The sequence below is a fragment of the Tetranychus urticae genome, chromosome 2, assembly GCF_039701765.1.
Source record: "Tetranychus urticae isolate SD_2017Ah chromosome 2, NJAU_TeUrti_SD_1.0, whole genome shotgun sequence".
Classification (NCBI taxonomy): domain Eukaryota; kingdom Metazoa; phylum Arthropoda; class Arachnida; order Trombidiformes; family Tetranychidae; genus Tetranychus; species Tetranychus urticae.
In genome coordinates this window covers 20798945-20826358 of record NC_142959.1, presented here as the reverse complement: position 1 = coordinate 20826358, position 27414 = coordinate 20798945, and the positions used below count along the sequence as shown (strand labels likewise).

Here is a 27414-nt window from a genome sequence, read left to right as displayed (position 1 = left end):
TCAACTCGAAACGCTGACAGGAAAATGTTTTTGATGTTGATAGAGATTCTTGGTCATCCAACTGCGTATTAACATTTGCACAACTGACCATAAACTCTGTCTTAAAGTATTGAAGTGAACAATTTAATCAAAGATGCATGCTGATCAAGTCTAAAGTAAAGAGTTTACCATTCTTTTAGTGACTATTGCCGTCAATCTTAAAATTCTTTTAATTTCCACCTTTTATTTTATTACAGTCACCTACTGTTCGATTTGATTAATTGCAACTCTGTTCATTCAGCACCATTTCCATCTCTTCTCCACCTTCACTTTTTCACGCTATCATCATCACAAGTACAAAGGCTCGGTGAGAAAACCAACATTGCGACAGAAAATTGACGAAAGGAAAGGCGAGATCGTATGACTGAAAGAGCCATAAAGGCACAATAATTGGAAAAGCTTGTGAATTTAAAGTAATTTTAATGGCAAAAAATCCAATTTTTGCTCCAAATTAAATTTTAAATGTTTCAACTTTAATGAAATTTTAGAAATTTTTGGTTTTTTCAAAAAAACAGTTGTTTTTAATTGACTTACAATACTTAAGCTATAATTTAAATCTGAAGAAATGAATGCGAATTTTTTTCCTCAACAAAATTTAACCATTTTTTATTGAATCTCATTGTTTTTGTTCATAAACTGTCTTCCATGAAAACAATCCAATTGATTATGAGTATGACAATGATTGAATAAAATAAAAATAACTGTTTTACCAATGAAAGTAATTGGTCAAGTATTCAGTCTAAATCCAATCATCTTAACAATTCCATTTAAAGATTAACTGGTTTCGTTAATCCCATTTCTGGATCAACTGGACAATCCTTATTATCTTCCCATTTAACCAAAGTTTGACATTTCCCCAGCATATTACGAAATCGAGATTTGCGCTTTCTTCGTCGACTTTTCTTCCCTTCGTCATAAACAGGTGAAGCGCGAACCATTAAAGCAATCAAGACAACAACGTAAATTATCAAGACAACCTGAAAAATGATCAAGAAAAATGAAAACAGTTAATAACTGAATGTCCAAAAGAGTTCAATAATCGATATAACAAAGTAAAGAAAATTCGAAGAAACAGAAAAGGCAATTTGCTTCAAAACGTAACATCAAAAATGAAAGAAATCAAAGGACAAAATAGTCTCGTCCAATTGGCTCATGATGGATCGAGATTATTCATGATGCTCAAGTTCATCATCTTTGTCTTTAGTGAAATACCTCAGAAAACAACAGAAAATCAAATGTCGAAATTGTTCTTTTTTCTTATTGAACCATTTCGACAAAATGAAAGAAGATGAAGAATCGAAATTCTTGGCAAAAGGAAGAGCAAAGAAAGCATGAAATGTCATGAAGTTAATAGATGAAGCGAATCTGGTTTGGACAAAAAATTGCATTTAAATCGTTGCTCTGTGCATAATATGATGTTGATTCATTTTCAGGGTTCAAAGGAATGGTAATGATGATCATGATGAAGTTCATGGTAAGGATCATGAAGATTATGATGATAATAGGAGCAACAATGTTGTTACATGACAATTTCACTAGCCATTAAACAGCAATAAAAATTTGTTTCGTTCATCATTTTCTTTCTGCTGTTTTTTCTTCATGTAAAGAAGAGGGAAAAAAGAGGAAACCTTATTTTTCCATGAAAATAAGCAAACAAAAATGAAGTGAAACCTTCAGGGATAAAGTTGAATTAGTTTGTTCCGTTTAACAAGTTCAATATGAAACATCATCATTACCATGATTCTGCTAATTCCCTTCTTGGCATCTTCCAAGCTTAATTCAAATATCATGTTGCCAGTTAATTGAAATTATACTTGAAACAGTTTATCTTGAAGCTTCCTTCCAATCCCACAATTCAGCCTTACTCAAACCATCGTATCAAAAGGCATGATAAACAATTAATGGGAAAACTTTTCGCTCTTTTCGTTTCAATTAAATAAGTTGTTACTCAAAATGAGAACAAAGTTTCAAAGGTTTTCCATTTAATCAAGATGCTTCACTTATTTGGTTAAATTGTTTCAAAGGTAACTCCAAATGAGATTATCTAATTATTGCCTTTTCATTTTGTTTTGTCTTCAATTTCAAAAGAAATTCAACTTTCCCAATTTCAAGCAATTCATTTGAAAATTACATTCGATCCAATGTTTCAACTCCATTGACCATTGAGCCTCGGTTAATAATTTATGCTTTAATTCAATGTGAGTTTATATTTTATTCATGACAGTTTCCAATTTAGTCATTCATGGTAAAAGGCTAATCATGGAAAAGCTTTGAAACAAAGTTTCCGTGTTCATCTGAAAATTTTGTTCTACTTTTCACTTTAAATAAGTTTAGTTTCTTAGCATTTCAAATGAAGATTTTGGATTGAATGATTAATTTATGGTTTGGTTTGGGAATTCAGTCTTTAGATAATCACAATGATTAATTGAAATGCATTTGCTTTATAATCGATCCCAATAAGTTAAGCTGACTTAATTTTTTATATAATCCCAAGTATTATCTGGGATTTTAAGATTTTAATTGAGCCTTTAAAGTCAAACATGAAATCTTTATTAGATTCAATCATAAGCAATCAAAAGATATTGATCAATAATCACTATTTGCTATTTGAAATAACTTTCATTCAATTCAATGTTTCAGTGTTAAAATTTGAACAAATTATGAGCTGAAATATCCTGTTTTGTTTTATTGAAATCATTCATTTTCTTGAATCTGTAGATTTGTATTTTCGAGTTGAGACTTTCACGATCAATGCCTTGGAATGAACAATAAATCCATTTAATCTTACTCGATACTCGACAAAGTCGCCAAAGTTCTGGTAAATACTAACGAATGAAAAGTGTTGAAGTAAAAAGGCAAAATATTTGCTGATCAAACTCCGAGTCAATCAAGCTTTTGAGGCACAAAATTCATTAAGCTTAAACTTCAATCATCAAAGTAAACATTGGAAACAATACTGTTTTTGTTCAATCCTATTAATTGACAAAAGCTCATTAAATTGGGATAAATGTTGATTAGCATTTAGCTTTGATTCACTTTTGGGAAATTAAAGTGAAATGTTTATTAGGATCAAATTAACCTTCATCATCGAAAAAAATAGTCTAGAAAATGTTGAAAACTCAACAAAAAGGCGCCTTTGGAGGTTGATTAATTTAAATCTCAAAATGAAAAACATTATCATCTAGCTTTTAATGTGCATTTCTTATGAGACATCAAGAATTTCTTCAGATAATTACCTCTTCAAGGTCAATTATGTGAATAACGTTACCCTGGAAGCGTCGAAAAATGTAGAGAAAAAGTTACAATTTTTATTCCATGAATATCCAATAGCAATAATAAACATTGTAATAACATGAAGTTAGCTCCACGAGTTAAAAGTCATGAAAAAGTGTTTCACTCTTTCGATGGTCAAATTTATCATAGAAACTTCAACTCTCTGGACGAATTCAATTTTTCACCAAAAAGTTGAACATTTTGTCATTGATTTATTTTAAAACCTTGCAAAGCAATCAATACTTGGAAAAAGCAAAACAGAAAAGTGAAATTTATTCAGCAAATATTGCAATAAAAGTTGATATTTTTGGCGACATTTCATTTTGAAACTTCTTTTTCATCCCTCAATATGTATTATTAACAAGCGAATTGAGTTTAAAACAGAAAACAGTAAAAGTGAGACGAAACAAAAGGCAACATTATCCATTTCAAGTAATGCATTTGATTGAGTTTCTGTTTCATTGAAAGTCATTTCCATGAATTTGAATGAAAACCTTTTAAACGGACTTTTGCAACATCTAAACCTGAAACCCAAAACTGACCCATTTTTAGATGGTTAATATTATTGAATTGATAGCAGCAAATGAAGTTCAAATAATTTAGAGGCTTTCCTTTACTTTCGATTCCAAGTTATTGCATCCAATGTAGTTTTGTGGTTTTACATTATTCAGTCGAAATGAAGAGAAGAGAGAAAAAAGTTTATTGAATTTTCCATGTTGATTGGATTGACTCTCAATGAGATTAACATTTTAAGCTCACATCGGTCCAATAACAAACATGAATTCGTGATAATTGCAGGAACAAATGAAACAAACAGAAGGCCTAATCTTTACTCTACACAGTTGAAGGTGAAAATTGTAACATTGGAAGAATCGAATGATCAAAGCTGGACAATTTAATGACCATTGAAACGTTATCAGATAATCAATGTTATCAAGAGCTTTTTGCCATTGAATTTCCATTCAGTTCATTGTTGACGGAAATGTTTTACCTTTTGTGTCCATTTTCTTCTTCTCATCAACTTTCATTGTCGTTCACAAGACACAATGCCAACGATATGTTATTCTGTCCTTCCATTTCTTCTGATAACAATGAACATTTCCTTCGAGTCAATTGTACCTAAGGGAATATTTGTTTTCAATCCCTGACCATTGACTTTTCTCAATCACTTTCATCTATTATCTTCATCATGTTCAACCTGGAGAAGCAAAAAAATGTCCAGATTGTTTTGTATGCCAAGCAAGATGAAAAAGCATCCAAACTGTCGACCATGAAAAATGGACGTTTCTTGTTCTTGTGGTTAAACATTGAGTTAATGATTCCGGAATGAGAAGGTGAAATGATGGGAAAAGAAATTTTTTTCTGGACTTTTTTTCGACGAAAAAACTCTATATTTGCTCAACACCTGAATGATTCACAAATTGAATCTTAATTTATCTCTAAACGAAAAGGGTAAAATATATAATTAAAACTCCCTGTGAATGCTGCAATATCTTGACTAGTTTAAGTTCAAAGGTAGTGTTTATTTAATAAAGAAAAGTGTGGAAATCTTTTAGCTTAATGTTCATGAAAAAACAACTTTCCAAGAGTTTTTTCCTCTTCCATAACAAAAATAGTGATTTCATTTCCCAGCGAAAAATGTATTTATAGTTGCCTGAAAAATAATCAGAATTGGTTAACATCTTTACGTTTACAGGTTTAATTTCAATTCTGAATCGATGTAATCGAAAGGTGATTATTTTTGGCAACAATAGATTTGATTTGTTTATCGATTTGGAAAGTAAAGGAAATTAAAATGAAAACTAATTTTATGGATGATTAGTTTATCAACAGAATTCGCTTTCCCTGGAAATGTCTAAATACGATTTGCATGAAACTTAAGACGTAAATATCGAAAAGACAAATGTACCAACAAACAATCAATTAGAAACTTTGGAATCGAAAGATCTCTCGAAATGACTGATTTATTTGAACAATTTTCATTGTAAATGGAAAACTGTGACAACAGGTTTGAAGTGAAATGTTGATTTTAGACTTGAAATCTTTCAACTCGAAAAATGTTCAACTCAAATTACACTTCGATTGTATTATTTGGAAAATTGTTGAAATTTATTTTTTGCTCGATTTTTAACTCATTTAACACTCGATGTTCAATGTTGAATAGAAATGATAAAAAGTAAATTTTGAAGCAACAACGAAATTAGTTGGTTTGCATGAATGGATAAAGTAATATGAAGGGAATGACCAAAACTTACACCAATGTATACAATTGCCTCCCTTGACTGGGAGGATAAACTTCTCATTGATTTATCTTCGATTCGTGTCATTGTTGATTCATTTGTTGACAATTTTTTCACTTCAATGTTACAATTTCCAAGTGTTCACTTTCAATTAAAGATGACAGTGATACAGTGAACACAACACATTAAAAAGACGAAAAAAGATATTCAACTTGAACAGTAAACTGACAGTTAACACGAAAATGATGAATGATATGTAATGATATTCAATTGAAGCAAAAACGCAATTCCAATCAACTTTGATTCACAACTGAACTGAAAATTATTGTAACCATTTGGTGAGATGAGTCCAAGCTGAGTTTTCCTGGCGATTATTCATTTACATTTCAAAAGAAATTTTCGATTTGAATTCTTGTTGACTTGAAACTCCATGAAAAGATGTAAAACCAAAATCGTTGATTTTCGAGTTTCACAAATAGTTAAAATCTGATCCATCATGACATAGAATTTGTTCCAATAATGTATTCATGTTGATGGAAAATTTTCTTTGGGTTAATCAGTGATTGGCACAATCAGGGTAAACAATGAGAGATAAAGATGGAAGAAAATGTTGTTGAATTTAAAGTTGAATTCAATTGAATTTCAAGTAAGCAAACACTTTTTTACACCTCACCATGTTCATGGAAAGTTTACTAGTCAGATAATGTAGTTGAACAGTTGAAAGGTTGAGACAAAATACTTGTAATATCATCATGTTGATACCAACCTAAGCTCACTCTCATCCTCCCATCAATCCCTGTTACACCAAGAGCCACCTGACGGTTATAAAACTTCGATCGATAAAATCATTATTATCTTCATTTCTGAGTTTTTTCCTCCTCTTCTTTGCATCATCATTATACTCCAACGGAATGGTGAACTTGGTCAACATTTTTTGTTTTGTTTTTTCTTGAACATTGTAATTTCTTCATGTGAATAGTAACAATAGGCTTTAACGATAATGATGATAATAATAGCCAACGGTTCATGTGCTTTTCTTACCTTTTCATCACAACATTCATTTTCATGTCTTTATCCGCTCTTCTTTTCCATTCCATTTTGTTCCTCTGAACAACATGTTATTACCTATTCTGTTATTTAACTCTTTATATCGTTTAATCTTTCAAGCACACAAACCACTAACAGCAAAGTAATTGTTAGGTGATAAAAAATTCTATTTCCATCTCTTCATGGCTCAAGGTGTATAATAATATTAGACTTGCACTTTTTACAAATTAACTTGGACCCATTTCATGGCTAGTTCAAGCTTAACCAAGACTATTCACCTCAAATACATTTCCAGTGTTCAAAGTAGATTAGTAAAGTTGGAAAATTTGTTGAGCAAAATTCAGGGTTTGCTTGTGAATAAACCTGGAAAAGAGGGAATTGGACCTTTCAATGCATTAATATTAATGTTCAATATGTTGTTAAATTTAATGAAAAAGGCAAACAAAAGTGAGTCAAAATGGCAATAATAAATTCAATGGGATTAAAGGAAATAATGAACATCTGATTCGATCATAATCAAGCTGTTCAAAAATTCATTAATGCAAAATAATTAGATTACTTTAATGGTTCTTCCTAACATGGGAAAGGTAAGTGAATGTTTTGCATTTCATATTTTTTCTGGTTCCATGTGAAGTTAACTTTAGTTTTACATTTTATTTCAATCTTGAGTTGAAGCACTTTCAAGTGATGTCTTGAAGCTGAAATTCGGTTGAACATTGAACACTTTGCACTTCATAATGTGGTCCACGTAATCATCAATTTAACAAGTTAACAAATCAAATTAACTTAACACCATTTCAATCTATTATTCACTGACTACTGGTAAAAATTTACCCAAAAAATAAAGTCCATCAACTATTGAGTTGAGTCTTCTTTTTGTATCAATTTGTGAATCAACTTATTGGTCTGATTGTCCAAAATGTAACTTAAAATGTTGATTTTTTTTTGCAAAATAATCGAATCTCTTGTAAGTCTGGTTTCGGATTTACACAAAAGTTCATTTTTCCTCATTAACTTGTAATTGAACTTTTCAACCCTCGTCTCTTTACTGCCTTCATTGATTAATACATTACTATTGTTTCCCTCATTTGCAGTTTGATGTATGCTAAATAGCAATAAATGGATACATTTCTAACTCCTTGTTCACCAAACTAATTATGAAACTCGAAGCTTCATCAACGATTTTTGTTAATTGGAAGAAGAGGAAAAATTTTCACTATATTATTCATCGACTCATTTCATCATTAACATTATTAATGGGTTCACTCATGAGACTCATTTTATGCTGTTTATGAAGGTAAAAAAAGATGAAAACTCCTTTCTTTTCATCTTAATACAGTAAATACAATTTGACACAAAATTTAATTAAATAATTTTCTTGACAAAAACTTCATCAGTTTTGGTAAAGTGTAAAGTGGTAAACCTTCAAATCTTAAACACGAGCTTCAAGAAAATCTTAATCAAATTTACAAAATTGATCAAGTCCTGGACTTCAATTTTCATCTGTTTTCACCATCAAAGCTATCGATTAAAATTCATAAATTTCAATTCAATTCAAACATTATTTTTGCACTTTTCAGCAAAGTTCAACAAAAATTGTAAGAAATAAAATCAATCGTAAGCTTCAAGTCCATATAATCACTGAACAAAATTTGAAATTCCTAATCATGAGAATCAGAATAATATTTGCTTCTTTAATGTAAGAATCTTGTCTGACTCAGGTAACTAGACGACCTCAACTGTTTCTGTGTCAACTCTGAGAGGTTATAATCTTTCGTTCTGATTTGAATAAAGCATGGTTCTTGATCATGTAGACATTGGGGTCAAACATTGATGTTCAATGTTCAGTGTTAATATCGAGATTGAATCAACATTTTATTTACCTTGCTATTTCAACAAATCTCTTGAGTAAGGGCGGAATCTTTCAGAATCTTGCGTACTGAAATTGATGGTAAAATTATTCAGACAGGGAATAGATAAAGCGAATTTGAAAAGTCTCTAAATTTTTGGTGTTCATTTAACTGAAGACCTGGCGATGATGTATTTTCAAATTGACAGCACTTAATTTCATTGGATTTATTGATGGCAAAAAGACATTAATAATCGTTCACCTTTAAATACAATTAAATGGCCATTTTTTGTGGTTTCTCAGGTTTTCGCCATTTCTAAATTTACTTTTGCTACAAGACTTTCAATTTCATCATCTCATGACAATACGAAAGATTTATGTTTCTTTTCTGGTTTCAACGAAAATAAAAGGATGAGAATTTTGTTTCTCAATTGAAGTGATTGATGAAACTACAAGAGGAAAAAAATGTGAAAATTCTCATTGGAATTGATCACGTTCAAGTAATAACAGTCGATAAGCATTGATATTTGTAGACAATTTAAAAGCAATGAAAGCTTTGCAGCAGCACTTTAAGGTGCATTACAAGTGTGAGTCTCAACATTTTCAACGTTCAATTTTGTTTCCAAATTGAAAATCTCTGAAAAATATTATGAAAAAATGACAAAAAAAGATCAACATCAGGATCAAAGTTTACTTCAATCCAAAGCCTACGTTTATTAAAATTAGAGAAGCACTGAGAAAAGAACTTTTGAAACTGAAAAAGAACAGAAACAGGAAATTAAGTTGGCCAAAAAAAAGTTATTCATCCAATGATATCAATACAAACTTGAAACTGATTAAATTTATATCCAATGTTCAATTCGTTCCAATATCACTGGGAGTTTTATTCTTATAATGATATTGATAATGATGTAAAAGAAATGAACTTTTTGAGAAAAAATGAAATTCAATCAATTCCGGTTTAAACGATGAGCAAGAAAAAGTCCATTATTTGCAGCAAAATGTCATCAAGATGGGAGTGAAATGAAGAAAATTGTTCAACTCGTCATGAAACTTTCATTACCTTCTTGATTAATGTTGACAATTAAATTTAATTTTACATTTTAACCACTTATTCTGCACTTGAATTATCTAATGAATTGTAATAAATGGAAATGAAAAGTTTTTCTTTGGTGAAGGAATGGGAAAAGTTGCAACGAAAAATCACAATTGAACTTATTTTCACACTCTTCTTGTCTTCAATTGAAATAAATTTATTCAATGATTCAATTCTGGTTATCATGATAACTCGATTCATTCAAGTGTAGACTTGCAACATCATTGCATGTCTTTTAACAATTTTTGCCTTTTTTGTCATTCTTTTCAAAAATATTGGTTCGTTCACGTTATGTTATCAGGTTGTAATTGCCCTCAAGCCTTTTCTCTACTTTATCATGTTATCTGAGCAAGTTTCAATAAGGAAAAGAGAGGAAAAATTGATGAGCTTTTTGCTTTACTTCATTTTGTCTTCTCTCCTCAACTTTGCTCATTATTTTCCACTCCCTGTCCTTTGTCGTTGCCAGTTGATATTGAACGAGTAAACTTACACCAATTAATTATGCCAATGTGAAAAGGAGTTTGCAATGTGATAAATTGAATGTGTTCATTATTAATCATTTTCAACATTTTCTTGGTCTTTTCCTCTGATTATCTGTTTTTGTAACTTTATCTGAACTTGCTTTGATAGGAAAATTGTGAATCTGCTTAATGGCTGTTCATTGACTCGTAACTTTTGCAAAATGAGATTTACTTTTTTTTCCTTTTCTGTATATTCAGTCTTTTTTGAATTATCTTTATTTGGAAGAAATAATGGCAACTCAAATATTAAATAACATGATATGAACATTTTTCTTGCTGTTGCCTTGTTCCAACTAAATATTACAACAGATATTTTTGATTCGTCGAGTGTCAAAGGTAAATATTGACTGTGGATAAAGGATAAAAGCGGATCCCATTGAAAATTTAACTAAATTTATTTTATTGACCATCATTAAATTATTAATGTCTACAAAACTTGAAAAGAGTATTTCACTTTCCAAGATAATTTTCGATTTGGATTTTCTGTAATAAGTTTTTTTAAACATTCGAAGCTCGAGACACTCGAATTAGACTATTCCAGAAGTGATTTGTTTGATTCCATAGTGCTTCCAGAATAACAAGTGAAATTATCTAGGTGTCACTCTTTGATTTTTATGTTTGATGTCTCATTCGATAGAGCTAAGGATGTACCTGAATAGCCATTTGGGTATCCCTCAATTTTAATTTTATACTGTAGTGGAAAAATTTAATACGAAAAAATCGAGCTCATAAGATAATCGTCACGGCACAATGATTTACAACTTGCACTGATTTTGTATGGCTTTTTTCACGAAATTGTCTGAAAAAATCAATGTGCCATATTTACGTAAACCTAATGAAAACATGAAAGAAAAAATTGATTCTGCTTTGTAGGGTGTATTAAATTATTTACAAGCAAAGTGCTGATTTCCCGCTTTCATATGATATGAACCAATATAAATTATTCCTAACATTCCTATTAACCATTTTTCTTTGAACATTTGCAATATCGAAAACATATTTCAATAGTATTTGGATTATAGCCGAAACAACAATAACCCCTAGTATTAAAAGCAAACGTTTGTGACAATGAAAATCAGTTTTTATTTACATCAGAATTACGAAAATTGAGAAAATCCTTTATTTAAGTTGATTAGAATAATGTGACCTAATCTAACCGGCAGAAAATTGAATTTTATTGTGAAAAATATACTCAATTGTGTAACGAAATATCTGGACTAGAAATAAAACTCACCACTTGAGAAATAATGACTACTTAAACTGTACCAGTGAGGCTAAAGCAAAACCAGACACGATTTACTACGCTACCCAAAGAGTAAAGCAACAAAAGGTGTCACGAGATACGCTCAAATTAAGGTTGAGATTTAACTCTCCAGTTCACTGTTAGAAGGCGCTTTTAGTGAAATTGAGACGAAAAAATTAAAACAAATATCAATCAAACTTTAATCAAACAAACAATACAATGTTTAATAAAAAAATTTCAATTAGCTCTTAAGTTGGACAAAACAACGGGCTTTTTTTTGCCAGTGCTATCTGAGAGTGATCGAATTAATAAAATCTCGACTTGAAAGGTTTAACATCTTCATGCTCTCTCTTGTTACCTTACTCTTTGACGCTACTCAAAATCCTACACCCCTCATCATGTATGTCCTATTCATTTGTGTCCGTAATTTTCGTTACAATTGTACTTTCGCAATAAAAAACTATGATGAAATTTGTTTTTAGTGTCAGCAAATTGATGCTGTATTAATTTTATTTCATCTCAAAATTAACATTGAAGGTAGTTGTTTCTGAAAGCATTTTTGTAGTACAGGGAATATGATTGGGTTCGATCAAATTTGCGATCCAGAATTATTTTGTAAAGTTTATAATCATTATAGATGAATGTATGGGTATGCTGCTATTTGAAGTCTGTAAGAATCAAAATCAGCTGCAGATCTACGTTTTAGTGATTACGTGGACCTAAAACAAACGAGATAAATTAATTTGTGGAATTATTACCAGTTCTTGTAAAACATATGTTTGCATGAAATAAAAAAATGATACATACGACTGTGTGGAACTTGGCTGGCTTTAGCAAAGCTAAAAACGGTAATCCAAGTAACCAAAAAGACAAAAAAGTTGATTTTGCAGAACTGCATATTGTATATTCAAGTTGTGAAAGACTTATAATAGCACAAAATTTTTAGATCGCTTGATGTAATTTAAACTGAAACTGATACTCTTTGATTGAAACATTTGCTTTTTATACTCATTATTGATAGAATGAGGTAGTAGTGTTGATTCAGTCGTAGGTCAAATAAAGGTTAAACTATTTACTTTGAACCGTCTGTTGTGATATATTTTTAATGTTCGTAAAAATATGAGTCACTGATAGTCAAATAACTACGGTTTTGAATGACACTTATACATTTTGACAACATGAGGTCTTTTTGTACTAAAATTAGGTAAATATAATTGACGCGTGTATCAATAATGATTAATCGTCTATGATAATGAAAATCTGCTCAAACAGTGGAATAATTTCGGAAAATGCTGATGACTAATTTTAACCAGAATTTGAGTTTCTATGTGAACATCAAGCAATCATGCAATGAGCAAAAATTTAATACAATTAAGATTTAATCCTAAATCAAGCCTAAATTAACGAACTATGAATCCAAAGAAGTGAGAGAACAGAATAAGAACGATTTTACCAGGATATCGAAATATGGAACAATACAACACTGGTTTAGTATCTGGTTATTTATTTTGTCCAATCGATAAATTCGATCGACAAAAAAAAATCAAAATATTAGACATTATAAAGTTTTACAACGGTTAAGTATCTGTTCATTTATTTTGTTAATAGATTAAAGTAATTCCAAGTTCCTTCACTGATTGTAAAACACCAATGGCTAATTTGGAATACCTGAATCATGCCAAATTCACTAATTGACTCCTTTCTGTTTACATTCAATAACAGTTTACTTCTTATAGACTTCGGTGCTATTTTATTTGTTACTTCGTGATTGCTGCGTTTCACATTACTATTGTTTTTAGCTGATATCTTAAATCTATGTTTATTGTGCTGTTTCTTATCATCCATCTTGAAGCGTAACATCAATTTTGTCGACCAAATCTTAAATATTGAATAACATTGTTTATTTGTTTTCATTTACCTTGGTGTTGGGTCAGCAATATGGTTTCTTCATAAACATCTTCATGTAGTTTACCTTCAACAGCATTTGGATCATACCATTCTAGCTACTCGAACTAATCAAGGCAAAGATACGATGATAAGGTTACAATGAATGAAAGAGGGGATGACACCTAAATGTCTCTCTTTACTGTCTACTAATCATCACCATTTTTCCTTTGTTTACATTCACCTCTGGTAACTTCAGTCAATCATTTGGACCATCGGCCGAACCTTTAACTTCGTTCAGTCATCCTAAAAGTTTCTAAAAGGTTCTTTAGCAGGTTTAAGATTTGCTTGAAAACAGAAAGAAGATGATTAACCGAAGTTACCAGAAAAAAACGTAGACAAAGGAAAAAATGGTGATGATTGGTAGACAGTAAACAAAGAGAGACATTAAGGTGTCATCCCCTCTTTCATTCTTTGTAACCTTATCATCATATCTTTGCCAGAGACTTAATCTCGTGATGATGGTGAGAGAAAGAGAGAAAGACAGAGAAGGAGAAAATAGTGAGTGAGAAAAAGTGAGTATAAAAGGTTGCTTAAACTGTAAACAAAATCATCTGAAGCAAAACAAGTTAAAGTTAAAGCTACATCAAACCAGCAACTACATTCTTTGTTACAAGTGAAACCAGAATTTCTTTCGGTTGTTAACCAGTCTAATATAACTTTCAACATCTTTGCCATCGTTGTTAATAATACATCACTTTTCACTTTTCTCTTGCTTTCGTCTTTAATCCTTCAAGTTCTCAATTTTAAGTTTCCCAATCATGAGTAGCAGTGGTGACATGGTCGACAAATATGATCGATACAACTTTGACTATGATAAACAATTGTATTGCCATCACAGTGGTAAACAAAGGAGCAAACGGGAAGCTGAACAAAACACAAATAAACACGATCCTTGTGGACATACCAGAAAATTGGAGCAAAAGTTTCATAACACTGAAATGAACAGAAGGAAGAGTGGATCCAAATGAATTTTGGAGATCAAAATTACGCTTTTTGTAAATCTTTCACCATCAGACCAATGATCTTGATTTTTGTTTACAAAACCTTGTGTATATCATGAATTCAATGTTTAATTAAATCTCATTAATTTTTACTCTTAAATACGTTTCGAAGCTTGTTTTTTTGTTGTAAAAATGAAAGATATGAATTACAAACATGAACAGCTAAAGTCGGTTATTTTCTAGCAGAAGCAAAGCTCATCCAATGATTTATTTATAGCTCGATTATTGTAATTTCAGTAAACACCAATGTAAAATTGTGTAACTGTTGATTTATTGCAATTTTTACTATAAATAGCAATTAAACTGGAAAGAAATTGGTTGCTCAAAACGTTTAATCAATTGCGGTCTTGATTAGTTCAAGTAACTAGAATGGTATAATCCAAATGCGGTATTTTGAAGGTTAACCACCATATAAGATGGTCTTCAAGAAACCATATTGCTGACCCACACCAAGGTGAATGGAAACAAATAAACAATGTTATTCACTATTAATTTGGGGTTTGGTCGTTAAAGTTGATGTTACGCTTCAAGATGGATGATGAAAAAGGCACAGAAAACAATGATTTAAGATGAGATAACCAAAAACAATGGAAATGTGAAACTTAGAAATCACGAAATAACAAATAGCATTGAAGTCAATAAGAAATAAACTTTGCCATTGAATGTAAACAGAAAGGAGTCAATTAGTGAATTTGGCATGATTCAGGTATTCCAAATTAGCCATTGGTGTTTTACAATCAGTGAAGGAACTTGAAATTACTTTATCTATTAATTGAACAAAATAAATGACCAGATATTAAACCGTTGTAAAACTTTATAATGTCCAATATTTTGATTTTTTGTTTGTCCAATGAGAAGGCAATCAAATAGAAACGCGCTCAATTTGATTTTATTTTTGGTGAAAAGTTTCTTTTCCAATTTGGTTTTTAATTTTAATTTGGTTTATTATTGTGATGTAATTAATGTTCCATTGGATTAAAAAGATGAGTTTTAACTCACCAACATCAAGTTTAGCAACACAATCAATTAAAATGTTGTATAAACCTCATGATGAGAATGGTAATCAACTGGAAATTGAGATACCCAAAAATGAATCGACCAACAATAGAAGGTAAGAAAAAGTTAATTACATTTCAATTGATTATGAATCATAGCTCAAGTCATAGGACTTGTCTTGATAAGGAAACCTAATTTTTGTCTGTTCAATTAATCAGTTGATTGGAAAGTATACGTGATAGGAAGCAGGAAAAAGGTGAAAAATTACATTGAAAAGACAATAAAACATCTCATGATATGAACATATGTTATATCCTAACGACTCCAATACAGAGACAATAAACAAATCAATCAAATGGTAAAAAAACAAAGCTATTACCCTTTTAGTGATGACTTAGCATTAACATTTTATTGAATTATCGTGGGTAATTATGTTTGTTATACAATTACAATGTTTTCAACATCAGTCAGATGATTAATTATAGACTAAAAATAGGCTTGTTTATGCATAATTTTGTTTCAATTTTTACAGATTCAATTGGCCAAGGAAACGATTTGCTCTTGAAATTGGCTTCTATTCCATGACCTTATTGGCAACCATCTTTTTACTGGTGATTGTGTATACATTAACGAGACAATCTATTAACTCCGATCGTAAGTATCAATCCAGTGCATAAGATAAATGAGGATAAAAGTGAATGTTTTGATTAATCTGTTTTTTCCAGATCATAGATGTCCTACTGTGACCATTTTAAGGCCTAGAGAAGAGAGTGACTCGTTGGACGCCAAAGGAGCACACAGAAGAACCTACCCTGACCCATCAGATCCTTTGTATGCTCTATGCGGTCCATGTCCTAAGACTCCTTGCCCTGAATGTCCTAAACAGGCAACCTGTCCATCTTGTCCAACCCCACCGCAGACGATCATAAGACCAGAGGAAACCTCGTGTCCAACAAGTCCCATTGAACCAACTTGTCCTCCTTGCTTTGCTTCAACCAATCAATCCAGCTTTCAGGAGCATTACAATGAAACATACAACGAAACCACTGTCACCGGTATGAACATTAATTAACAGCTATCTTCCATAACCACATGTTTGACCTTAATCACCTAACTTTTATATCTTTTACAGCTTCAACTATGTCTACCTTCACTTATACTGAAGACTATCGGAGCGAAAATCTTTGCCTTACAAAAAACTGCATCATTCAGGGTAAGATAATCTTTGTTTTTCCAACCCAATTCTGAATCAGCTTTTCCTTTCTACTTCTTTCCTTATCTCTCTCACTTGCAACATTCACTTTTATCAACAAGACTCACATTTTGTGTCTTTTGAGAGATGAGATTTGAAAGAGTGAAAACAATATTTCAATTTCCATTGAGACGAATCGTTTCATATTCCTATAAATCTTTTTCCATGATATTTCATAATGTTTCCACTGATATTAGAAGGAAAGATAAAAAAGTATTTCTCTCAAACAAAAACAATTACCTTATCATCTGAATAAAAATCTTAATATGAAACAGAAGAAACAAGTAAATTCAATAAAATGTAGTTTTCTGTTGATTCATTCAATTTAACACAATTGAATGGCAACATTATCAGCAAATTGTTTCTTTTCTTAGTTTATAGTACCTTTTTGCAAGCTCCTTAAGCGAAACATGATGATCACCCTGATGGTGGTTATATAAGCAGAAATATTGGCTAAACTAGATTATAATGGAAAAGGCAGAAAAAGAAAATCATGTTTCAATATTTTCAGAAAACAGATGCAAAAAATATTCTTTGTTTTACATTTCAATTCAAAAATACTTGTTTTCCCCTTGTAATGTTTCAACTTTTAAGGTAACGAGCGTCAAAAACATTATTAAGTGTGAATTTTGTCTTTACTTTTTTAATTTTCAAATTTCTAGTAATTTTTTCTCTTCTTTCCAGCATCTGATATTTTAAAAATGATAGACACTGAATCGCCAACCTGTCACAGTTTTCACAGTTTTGCTTGTCATGGATTAATCTCAAAGAAATCTAGTCGATATGGAAAAAATAAGGAATCTCAATCAGCTGATGATTTAACCAATTTTCACGGTAATTGGAAGCAAACATTTGCCAAGATGATTCAGTCTGAACCCAGTTATGGGTTGGACTAGGTTGACCGCAGGCTTTTACCTGTCCTTTGACAAGGTCTAACCAGATCGAGCCCAAACTGTAATCGGTTCAATTGTCAACCATTGAGACTATGAGTCTTGCAGTTGTTACAATTGATCGATTAAACTGAATAGTCTTGCTGAGTCGCCATATTTACCAGATTAATTTATATTGATAACAATTTTTGTTTCTTCTCATTTCCTTACAAACAAACCTTCTTAACCATCAAAGGTGTTTTAACTGAAATGACCTCAACAAACGGTGAGTTTTTATCATTGGTTTGCATTTGTCTATTGTTATTCATTTTGCCTAATTATTGTTTTGTTTTGGTCTTTGCAGCAAAAGAGAAACCAATTGTTGGAGAGATTTGGAACTTTTATCAATCTTGTTTAAATGAAGGTATAACAGTCTATTCTGAAGGATGATCATGAAGTAATAATACATGTTTATGTGAACATACCAAGGCTACCATGTTAGATATTAACTATTCAAGGCAGAAGAAGGAAGTTGAACAGTGAAAGAAACAAAAGTTAATCAAATTAACCCAAACTATTAGAGATTTAATTTAGATAGACATTATATTAATAATATTAATCATCACTAATTCAATATTATTACTTCAACCATACCCAATGATTCAATTATTTTCTACTCTTGTTTTTGCACCAAAGAAGAGGAAGAAAAAAAACTGAACCAACTGTACATAATAACATTATATGTACATTAATGATAGCAAGTTGCTTTAATATAATTGTACGAATCGAGTGAATTTAAAAAAATATTAATTCTCTTTTCGTTTTTCATTTCAGATGCTATTGAACGTAAAGGAAAGGAACCATTGAAGGAAGTCATCAGCTCAATGGGAGGTTGGCCTGTACTTGAACTTGGATCAACTTGCACATCAAACTATGATCTGACCGAAACTCTAATTAAATCTCATCAATTAGGAACTCTAAATTCAATGTTATTTTCATTCAACTTAAATTTTCTAAGCGACTCATCTGGACAAGATACTCAAATCAATATCATGGTAGAGTCAACATAAAACTAATCTACTAAACCAGAACCAGTTTACCAAATTGGAAAATAATCTTCAGCAAAATGAGAAATATTCATTTCAATTGAAAAAAAATAACTTGATTAGACAAGTAAAAATTAGTTGACAATCCATTCAAATTTGGATTTTGATCAAAGCATAAACTTTCATGTTGACCAGTTTAACGCAGACCTTTTCAATTTGATAAACTGAAAGATTCTGGTTTACTTTATGTTTTAATTTACAATAATTTCTTGGCGAATTTTATATTTTTAATTTTGTTTCATTTTCTTTTTTCAGATTTCATCTCCATCTCTTGGTATGGGCTCGATCGGACCTTATATAGCCAAAAAGTGGGGAAGTTATTATGAGATCATGATCGACACGGCTCTTAAACTAGGCGCTTCAAAGCAAAGTGCATTGAAATCGATGAATCAAGTTTTAGAGTTTGAAACTAAAATTGCTCAGGTAAACTCTTACTTGTCCCATGTTATATGATGTGTCACTTTGACTAATAGTGACGAGGCAAAGGTTAAAGGGTAACATCAGTGAGGAGAGCAACAAAAAAAGGTTATAACGATAACATGCAATTTGTTTGTCACAATTGAAATGAATGTTAACCTTTTTGACACTTTTCCCTTTTGGGTTTACCATTTGAGTTAACAAATTTTCATTCATGCCTGAACATGACATTTATATTTTGCCTATTTTTTCCTCCAACCTCACAACTCTTTGTTTACCTTACAGTACATTTTTAATGAACCATTAGATTGAATCCTAATATTGAACAATTGCTGTTTTTAACCAACATTAACATATGAAAAGATAGTTTTTTTCATGGTTCTTCTTCCATTCAAAATATTGTTACATGACAAATGACAAGTTGATCATTTGAGTTGCCTTTTTACCCTGCAACTCATGTGGTTTAGAAGTATAAATTTAATCATAAATCTGAAAATGTGATTGGATCAGCAGGAAAAGAAAAACGAAGCAAAAATTTTCTTTTCTAAATCATTTTACTTTCCTTCTCAATCGGTAACAAACATGATTGAATGATTGAATGATTTCCATTGTAACATTTTCAACATTAACTTGAATTTCTTTGCTCTTTTTTCAGATAATTGCTCGTGAAGAGTTGAAAAATACTTGGACAACAATCAATTTATACCAAATGAATATGATTTTTCCCAGTGTAAGTAACCCTTTGGCATTAATGATTGATATGTTTTTTGGTGTAAAAAAAGTTTAGGTGAAAAATTTAAGGTTACTGGTTAATACAATTGAATGAGCTTACAATTGATTTTCTTCACGCACATTCATTTCTTTTCAGCAAATCTTTTATTCGCATTGGATTGAGCAGAATTTATTCAATTTTCCTTTGTTAATCTTCAATTCTGATGATAAACAGTGAGGTGAACAATGGATATCAATTGAATTTTGTTTAATCATCGAGTATTACGACTTGCAATTGAATTTTCATTATTGGACTTTCACTGTTTTTCCTTTTTTTGTCACATTCTAACAAGTTTCAACCTTTTCATCCATTTTTCAACTTGTTTTTCTTTTCAATTTTCACTCAATATCATTGATCATCATGATGAGCATCTTTTTTCTTCTTGATTTTGGGAAATGAAATTGAAAGAAAAAGAAAAAGAATGGAAAAGAAAATAAGAAATTCTGAAAAAGCAAATTTCACTTGATTCAAGTTGTCTGTGTTCATCATTGCCACCTCAATGTACTTACTGATTGCCTTGGAATCAATTTTTTCACACAACAAAAAATATTGCTTAGCCTTTGGAGGACAAAAGGTGAAGATGAAGATGATGGAGATGATGATGATGAACAAATCAAACAAGAAACGATTTTCAATACAAGTGATGTGGAAATGATAAAAAGTGAAATGTCACTTTTAACGTGATTTGAATTCAACTTTAATACACTTTTTATCCTCTTCACTTTTACTCTCTTTTTTTGAGAAGAGATTGGAATCATCTGAAGACGATGAAGAGGAGGAGGAAAGATGGTTAGATAGAGTAAGAGAAAGGATGAAATTGAAGAGTAAATTTATTTTTACATGAATGAACAATGATAAAGAAAGGAGTAAATATTTTCAGTTTAATGCTTTCAAATAGATTCAGTTGCACAAGTAAATGGATAGTTAATCGTCCTTTTGTCATCTTCTGTAATAATATATGATTATAATTTGCTTTTTGCCTTTTGTTAAATTAATCATCTTTTTTTCATTCTTCAACATTTTCCTTCAAGCTATTGATACATTGCTTGCACCTTTTTAAGTCTCTGTCATTTTAAACTTTACAAATATTAATTTTTACTGTTCATTAATTTTTCAGATTGAATGGCCTAAATATTTGAAGATTGTTACTGGTTCCAATTTATCTGGAGATGAAAAAATTAACATTACAAGCGTTGAAATGTTGAAGCAAATCAACGAGCTGCTACTTGTCACTGATCGAAGGTACTAATCCAAAGTAATATGGCAAATTAAGAGTCTATTAGTGGAAAATTCAAAGATTGCTTTCACTGTTCGGGAAAAGCTTGAATCTGAAACAGTTTGAATGGTTAATGCAATGACTTCAGTTGATTTGATCAGACAGTTAATTTGAAAACCAACGACAGACTTGATTGACTTTATGGAAACAGAAAGTGATTGAACCTAAAACTAAAGCTTTAACCAGAATGACGATTTTCTTGTTATCAAAAATTTACTCTTGAAATGGATATTTGCTGTTACCAGACGATGCATCAAGATGTTGGTTTAGTTGATCACCAGATGTAAATATAAGTACTGTTTGGGCAAATGGTTAATGGTTAGAAATGATAGAGTCTAAGGAGTTAAATGATCAAAAGTACTCTCGACCTGTTATTTATCAACACCAATGGTTCAGACTTTTGCTGTTTAGGAAACAAAATGATTAATCAAGTCATTTGCTATTATTTTGATTTTGCACTCATTTATTTTTCAACTTTCACAACTTGTTCTGTATGAATGAAAGGGAAAAGTCCATCAATCATAATAATTTTCTATCAATATAAGAACCTTTTTCCCGATTGTGATACTCAACTGCATTAAGCTGATTGTTATGTCAATGATGAAAGGAACCATCTATCTGTGTGATTATTAATATATTAATATCATTAATTTTTCTGCTTCTCTTTTTGTATTCTTCAGCACAATCTGTGATTTCATCCTTTGGCGAATCGTCTTGGACTGTTTACCTCGATTGAATCGTTTCTGGCGACAGTTACATATGAATTCAATAAAAAGCAACAACAATGATGTAGCAACTCGAAAGGAAATTTGTGATCGACAAGTAATTTCATATTTTCACAATTTACTTCCCTTAATTTACTTTAAGGAACATTTTGATGATTTGGAATTGATTGGGGTAAATATTGTTGTTTTATTTCTTTCCATTCAATGTTAATAATTTAATTTACAAATGAAATTATCTTCTATTCTTACAACAGTTTAAATCAATGGTAAATCAATTGACTGATCAAGCTATAAATACTCTGCCTTTGGTTCTTTCCTCCAATTCAAGCAATGAAATTGTTAATCGGATCAAATCAATGAGAGATTATGTTGTTGACATACATAAATTGGTTTCATCAAATGCCATTGAATCCATGTTTACAGAGGTAATTCAACAATAAATCACAAGTTTAATCAGTTAATCATTCGCAATCTTGCAATTATTTTAGCTTAAACTATCAGAAGCTGATTATTTCAATAATATGCTTGAGCTTACCAAATTCAATCGTAAATCTGTCATGGAATCATTAAAATCAACTGATGCATCCATTTTGTAAGTATTGATACATTAATGTAACACTTTAATGCAACCAGATAATCAAATGGTCGACTTTCATCATCAAGAGTTTTATTTTCCCCTAATAATTGCCTTAATTTACGTTAATTTACTTTCCAAAAGCAAGATAATTTTACACATTTCAGCTTGTTATGAAAATCAATTAATTATGATTGAGATGAAGTCGATTTTCATTTCTATTTTCATGCTAATTTTTTAATATTTAATTTTCCATCTTTTTTATTAATTGTTTCATTTCATTTGCACAGACGATATCTTTTCTTGGATAACAAATTTCTCAAGCAAATACGAAACAATTCAAGAAATTTACTGACCATTTTATCAAAAATAGCCAACTGGTATCAAGCTTTGACTGATCTCAGGTAATTAAATTTAGACTAACAGAATTAACAATTTGGTAACAATTTTTTAACAACAATTTATCCAATTACAGTGTTTTCTTTCATTAATCGTATTTTCTTTTGGTTTGTCTTGCCAGTTTCCTCAATTATTCATCAATTGGCTTGGAGATTTTGCATTCATTTTTTTCATCTTTGTCTCAAACTAATGTTAATCCGAGCGATTCCCAAGGACAGTTGATTGTTTCATCCTCATTATCCAATTTATCACTCACAATCAACTCTAATAATACTAATTTATCGTGTAAATTATTGTCTTACAACAACACAACCGCTAAAGCTACAGTTAAACGCCAGCTGATCATTGACTATCTCATTTATACAATAGTTGAGAAGGTAAATTGCTTGGTTAAATTAAACCAGACAGTTTCAAATAATTAAAATTGAATTCATTGAATGATATTGATTTTTACTTGTTTTTTCTTTTCTCTTTTGTCAATAGTCATTCATTGCTGATACAAAAGGTAGCAAGGAAAGTAATTTATATCTTCCTGGTCTTGCTTTTGATGCATTACAACTTTTTTACATTAATTTAGAAAAGGTAAATTAACCCAATTGGACAATTAACAATTCTCATTAATCATATCATTTGTTTCCTTTTAATTTTTCATTCATATCAAAAAGACATTGTGTATGAAAACACCCTTCATACTAAAAGAGGGTAAACTAGCGATTGATCCTCTTAAAAGGTAACTGAATCTCACAATTTTCAATTTTAATTTTTAACTAAACTTTCAACTAAATTATTGACGATTTAATTTCAATGATATCTCCATTTTCATCATTTAGACTTGACTTCATTTTAAATCAATCTGAAACCTTCAAGGGATCCTTTGGTTGTTCCTTGGAGCCTAACCATTGTGATGTTAACACAACCGCCATTGGAATACAAACAAATGAGAATCCGAAAGCATCACCAGTAAGGACAATCCTCTAATCATTAGTATGTTATTAGCTGTTCAAATAATCAATCCAATTGTTATTGAATGTTACGAATAATTGACTTTTTGTTTCTTCCTTTGAACACAGGAGCTTCCTCGATTAATTGATTAATCTTGTGTGTTTATTTCTTTTTCTTATACCAGAATCATCCAGGAGAAGCTAAATTCGACAATTACCAAAATGAAGAAATTCTCATTGCTCCATTACCAGTGAAAAGTGTTACCAATAATTGTACAAATTGTCAATCATTACGTATCATGGAAAGACCTCAGCAGTTTAGATGTCCATTGCTTAATCGACGTCAAATCACTTTATGAAAGACACAATCAGCAAAAACAAGAATCGAAATGGCTATTGTTGCCATGTTTCTCCTTGCTTCCAGTTAATACGGTTAATCCTAATCATCTTGATCAATCAAATTGTATTTACAAATTGTATACGTTTATGTGTGTGAATGAGAGTTACGAAAGCTTATCCAGATGATCAACTATCCGATTAATCTGATTCTCTTGGTAACATTTAATGCTTCTTCTTGGATTCAATCGACTTTTACAGTTTCCCATCTGCTTATTACAAACATATTGATGAGCTTGATTATGGCCAGTCCTTTGACTTTGTTTTTTGATTACCTGAGAAAATGAAGGTGCAAGAAAAAATAGATTAATAATCGATAGCAAAAATTTCAAATTAGTTAGATTCAAGGCACAATTAAGTAACTCAGCATTACTCAACTAAAAATTTTCTTTCAGTTACCATTTATGTGATCTTGACGTGATTATTTTTAGACTTTTGTTTTGTTTCCACCAAATATAAGATTATAAGATTCATTCAATTTTCCTTTTCGCCTGCTATCTCCTTTGGTTTTCACCCTCTGCTTATCATCGTCATTACTTTTGATTGTTGTTATTGTTATTAACAATTTACTTTCTTAAGTTGTGGTTGTGTTTCCTACCAAAATACCACAATTATTTCAATAAAACAAAAGCGTCAGATTTTGTTTTCAGATAAATTGCCATCAAGGAATCCTTAACATGTGATAATTAAAAAATCAACAGCTCACAATGACATTGGAAAACAATCAAGTCTTCAATTGACATCGACCATAACTAATTACATCCATAGTATAAATTTAATTTCTCTTTTCTTCTTTTTCTTCTTCCATATGATTTCACAGACTTTGAATGTTTAGTTCTCCTGTTGTGAAAAAGTCAACGTCATTGTATTAACTCGAAGAGACAGCATACAGCAACAATCAATGTTGTTTTCAATCATTACCAAAATTGTGTCTCTCTAAGCACAGCAAAAGACTCTTCATTTCACGGCCTTGCGTGACGCCATTGTTATCATTCAGTATGGTATTCCAAATCATTAATAAAATTAACATTTCTTAAAGATGAATTTAGTCTTTTGGTTTCCAGCGTTTACGTCCTTTGAATCAATCTTGAAGTCTAATCGAAAGAAAACGGAAAAAAGATTAATCAACAGCAATTTCATCGAAAGGTGTTTGGCAGACAAAATTAAATACTTACCTTATGTAGGTTTACTTGAAGTAACCTTTGTATTAAATATGCTTGATTGAAGTGACGTTGTACTTGAGCTTTTCAGGTTCATCAGCTGAACAGAGATGAAAATATTTTTTTTAAATGTAATTCTAATCTTGATGTTTACCCAATTTTTAATGAAAGCGCCAATTGTTACCCAAATATATTATGACAATGAAACTGCACTTGTATTATGAATTATTGTTAGGCTTACGATTGAAGCTTGAAGTGATTTTATTGTTACCAACGATTGCAGTTGTATTACTTGAATCTTCCCGGATGTGAATGTGGGTGTTGATTGTTTGGACTCAATGGACTTGAAAATTCTTTGAAAATCTATCATCATCTCATTTCTTTCACAAAATGACCATTGTAAACAAGTTTCAAGGAGAGGATAAAAAATTTAACATTTTTCTTTCAGACTTTCTTCAAAGTCTACATTTTTGTTTGGCGTGCTCACTTTATATAATTATCATCTCCATTATTATTATATCTATTGTTGTTCTTTGACCAAATGCTCATCTGAACACACAAAACGCCATCATTTATAAGTTGTTAATGTTGAGGAAAAAATTCAGTCAATGTATTTCCAATGTAACTATTGCTGGAGTTGATGCCGTGACAAGCAAGTGAAAGCTCGTCAGTCAAACCTAAAAGCCAAGTTCGCCAGTCAAATTTAAGATCGTTTTTACACCCACTGTTGTTGGAAAATGTTGACTAATCATTTGATTGTAAATTGGTTGAATATCATATAAATTTTGAATAAGGTTTGGGTAGGAACAGGTCAAAATTGTGAATAGAATTCAATTCATTTGTGCTTTTCTTTCTCCAATTTTTTCACTTCTCGTTAGATGAGATATTGATTTGACATTGACATGAATGAATGAATGAATGAAAAGGTTGATTGTGTAGCTGGTCTTGCATGATTGAACACATGTTTGGATATTAACATCACGTTTAGATTTAAACTTGAAAACATCAAGATTCTGGCGAAGATAATTTATCCATCAGCTGCTAGTCTATGAAATTAAAATGAGTTAGTCGGTTGAATTGTTGAGTCTAGATGAATGTATGAGTATAGAGATTGAGGAGACCAATTCCCAGTTACAGGCACAAAGGGTTTACTCTTTAAGATAAGAGATTCAATAACCCCAATTAATATACCAAACGTTCCCAAGGTTAGTTGGATCGGTGTATACGGGTGAGTTAAATAATAAGGTTGATTGTTACTCATTTTGATACAATTACACATCCAAGGTCCATTTGTGAGCACAAAATTATGTAAACAGTTGATACTTAAAATATAACATCCTTGTTCACTTTCAACACATAACCAAATTTTAGATGATAAATGCTTCTCCGACAAGACTTCATGGACAAAAGCTATTATTTATTCATTTTAATAATCTAAAGTTGATCCAATTAATGTTAACAATTAATTGCGTTGATTAATTTAACAATTTGTAAGATCAAATTTAATTTACAAATCTGTCAAACGTAAATAGAAATGTTCGATACAGTTTACTTTTTTTCATGCAGATGGCATTACAAGTGCAATGTTAAATTTTTCTTTTTTTTCTTTGGTTGAAAATCAGCTAATTTTTGGTTTTTGATTGTAAGTGAAATTTGAATGCTGCCGTAACAGCAATTATTTCATCAAACAGATTTCATTATTTATGATTTCAAAAGCACTTGCAGAAAGTGAAGCAGAAAATGATGACAGTTAATAGTTGATGAATAGCCAGAAAAATTACTCATCAATTCTATGATGGATATTTTACAATTGTATTAAACTCGCTTTCATTGATACACTTGATCATTGGCAACATGTTTTTACATTAACGTGGAGCAAGACCACGATTCGGACGACACTTTAACGGACTCAATTCTCTGTGAAACGGAAAATCCTCTATTGCCGGAAGAAAATCAAGAGGAAAATGAAATAACCAGTGACATACCTGTTACTGGTCAAGACGACTCAACCAAGGTTAATCATTTTACCATCAAAACAATTGGAGATGAAGATAATGAGGATGATAGTGACTCTGATGGATACGAAGAAGATGGTAAATTGGATTCCGACGAGGATGATCAAGGAAGTGTCCATGAAACTAGTCTTATTATATCGTATGGAACTTGGAAGTTATGAATAAGATTCATGGAGGAAAAAATTATGTTAAGAAATGCCAAAACTGGAACTTAAAGCAAAAACAAATAGGAAACAAAATAAAGACAGGAAATTATTTAA

The 27414-nt window shown here is 30.8% G+C and overlaps 2 protein-coding genes and 4 long non-coding RNA genes across 12 annotated transcripts; 2 read left to right on the top strand and 4 right to left on the bottom strand.

The window, feature by feature from the left end:
• Positions 1-442: 442 nt before the first annotated feature.
• Positions 443-6307, bottom strand: LOC149094116 (uncharacterized). The gene is made up of 2 exons (XR_016198537.1): positions 5568-6307; positions 443-1016 (listed from the first exon to the last, which is right to left on the bottom strand). It is a non-coding gene; the product is annotated as an uncharacterized LOC149094116 (long non-coding RNA).
• Positions 6308-11779: 5472 nt separating this feature from the next.
• Positions 11780-12276, bottom strand: LOC107371288 (uncharacterized). The gene is made up of 2 exons (XR_001570777.3): positions 12116-12276; positions 11780-12027 (listed from the first exon to the last, which is right to left on the bottom strand). It is a non-coding gene; the product is annotated as an uncharacterized LOC107371288 (long non-coding RNA).
• A 1588-nt stretch (positions 12277-13864) lies between these two features.
• LOC112539969 (uncharacterized) lies at positions 13865-14356 on the top strand. Its single transcript, XM_089267237.1, has one exon. It carries the CDS (start codon positions 14014-14016, stop codon positions 14221-14223), a length of 210 nt encoding a protein of 69 aa, XP_089123363.1. The 5' UTR covers positions 13865-14013; the 3' UTR covers positions 14224-14356.
• Positions 14357-14911: 555 nt separating this feature from the next.
• On the top strand, positions 14912-25023 carry LOC107371287 (membrane metallo-endopeptidase-like 1). Of its 7 annotated transcripts, none has more exons than XM_015939322.3 (20): positions 14912-15367; positions 15785-15906; positions 15978-16307; positions 16385-16465; positions 17189-17338; positions 17630-17659; positions 17738-17797; positions 18208-18428; positions 18735-18902; positions 19552-19626; positions 20786-20910; positions 21625-21841; positions 21924-22094; positions 22158-22261; positions 22534-22647; positions 22764-23019; positions 23126-23224; positions 23308-23372; positions 23473-23626; positions 23769-25023. In XM_015939322.3, exons 1-19 carry the CDS (start codon positions 15219-15221, stop codon positions 23618-23620), a joined length of 2685 nt encoding a protein of 894 aa, XP_015794808.2. In that variant the 5' UTR covers positions 14912-15218; the 3' UTR covers positions 23621-23626; positions 23769-25023. The 7 variants fall into 7 exon arrangements, 6 of the variants coding, with proteins under 6 accessions (XP_015794808.2, XP_015794807.2, XP_089123361.1 ...); XM_015939321.3 differs by having other exon boundaries at positions 14989-15367; positions 23473-23602; XR_016198531.1 differs by having other exon boundaries at positions 15097-15367; positions 22719-23019.
• On the bottom strand, positions 15634-20465 carry LOC149094115 (uncharacterized). Its single transcript, XR_016198536.1, has 2 exons — positions 20178-20465; positions 15634-20049 (listed from the first exon to the last, which is right to left on the bottom strand). It is a non-coding gene; the product is annotated as an uncharacterized LOC149094115 (long non-coding RNA).
• Positions 23804-26509, bottom strand: LOC112539968 (uncharacterized). The gene is made up of 4 exons (XR_016198534.1): positions 25155-26509; positions 24901-25073; positions 24379-24819; positions 23804-24254 (listed from the first exon to the last, which is right to left on the bottom strand). It is a non-coding gene; the product is annotated as an uncharacterized LOC112539968 (long non-coding RNA).
• Positions 26510-27414: the final 905 nt, after the last annotated feature.

Bases quoted from the DNA above. Each gene is read 5' to 3' on its own strand.
- LOC107371287 (XM_015939321.3), top strand. From the start codon at position 15,219: ATGTTCCATTGGATTAAAAAGATGAGTTTTAACTCACCAACATCAAGT. The intron at 18,429-18,734 runs GTAGAGTCAACA...TTCTTTTTTCAG, and splicing joins ATACTCAAATCAATATCATG to ATTTCATCTCCATCTCTTGG. The intron at 22,648-22,763 runs GTAATTAAATTT...TTGTCTTGCCAG, and splicing joins CAAGCTTTGACTGATCTCAG to TTTCCTCAATTATTCATCAA.
- LOC112539969 (XM_089267237.1), top strand. From the start codon at position 14,014: ATGAGTAGCAGTGGTGACATGGTCGACAAATATGATCGATACAACTTT.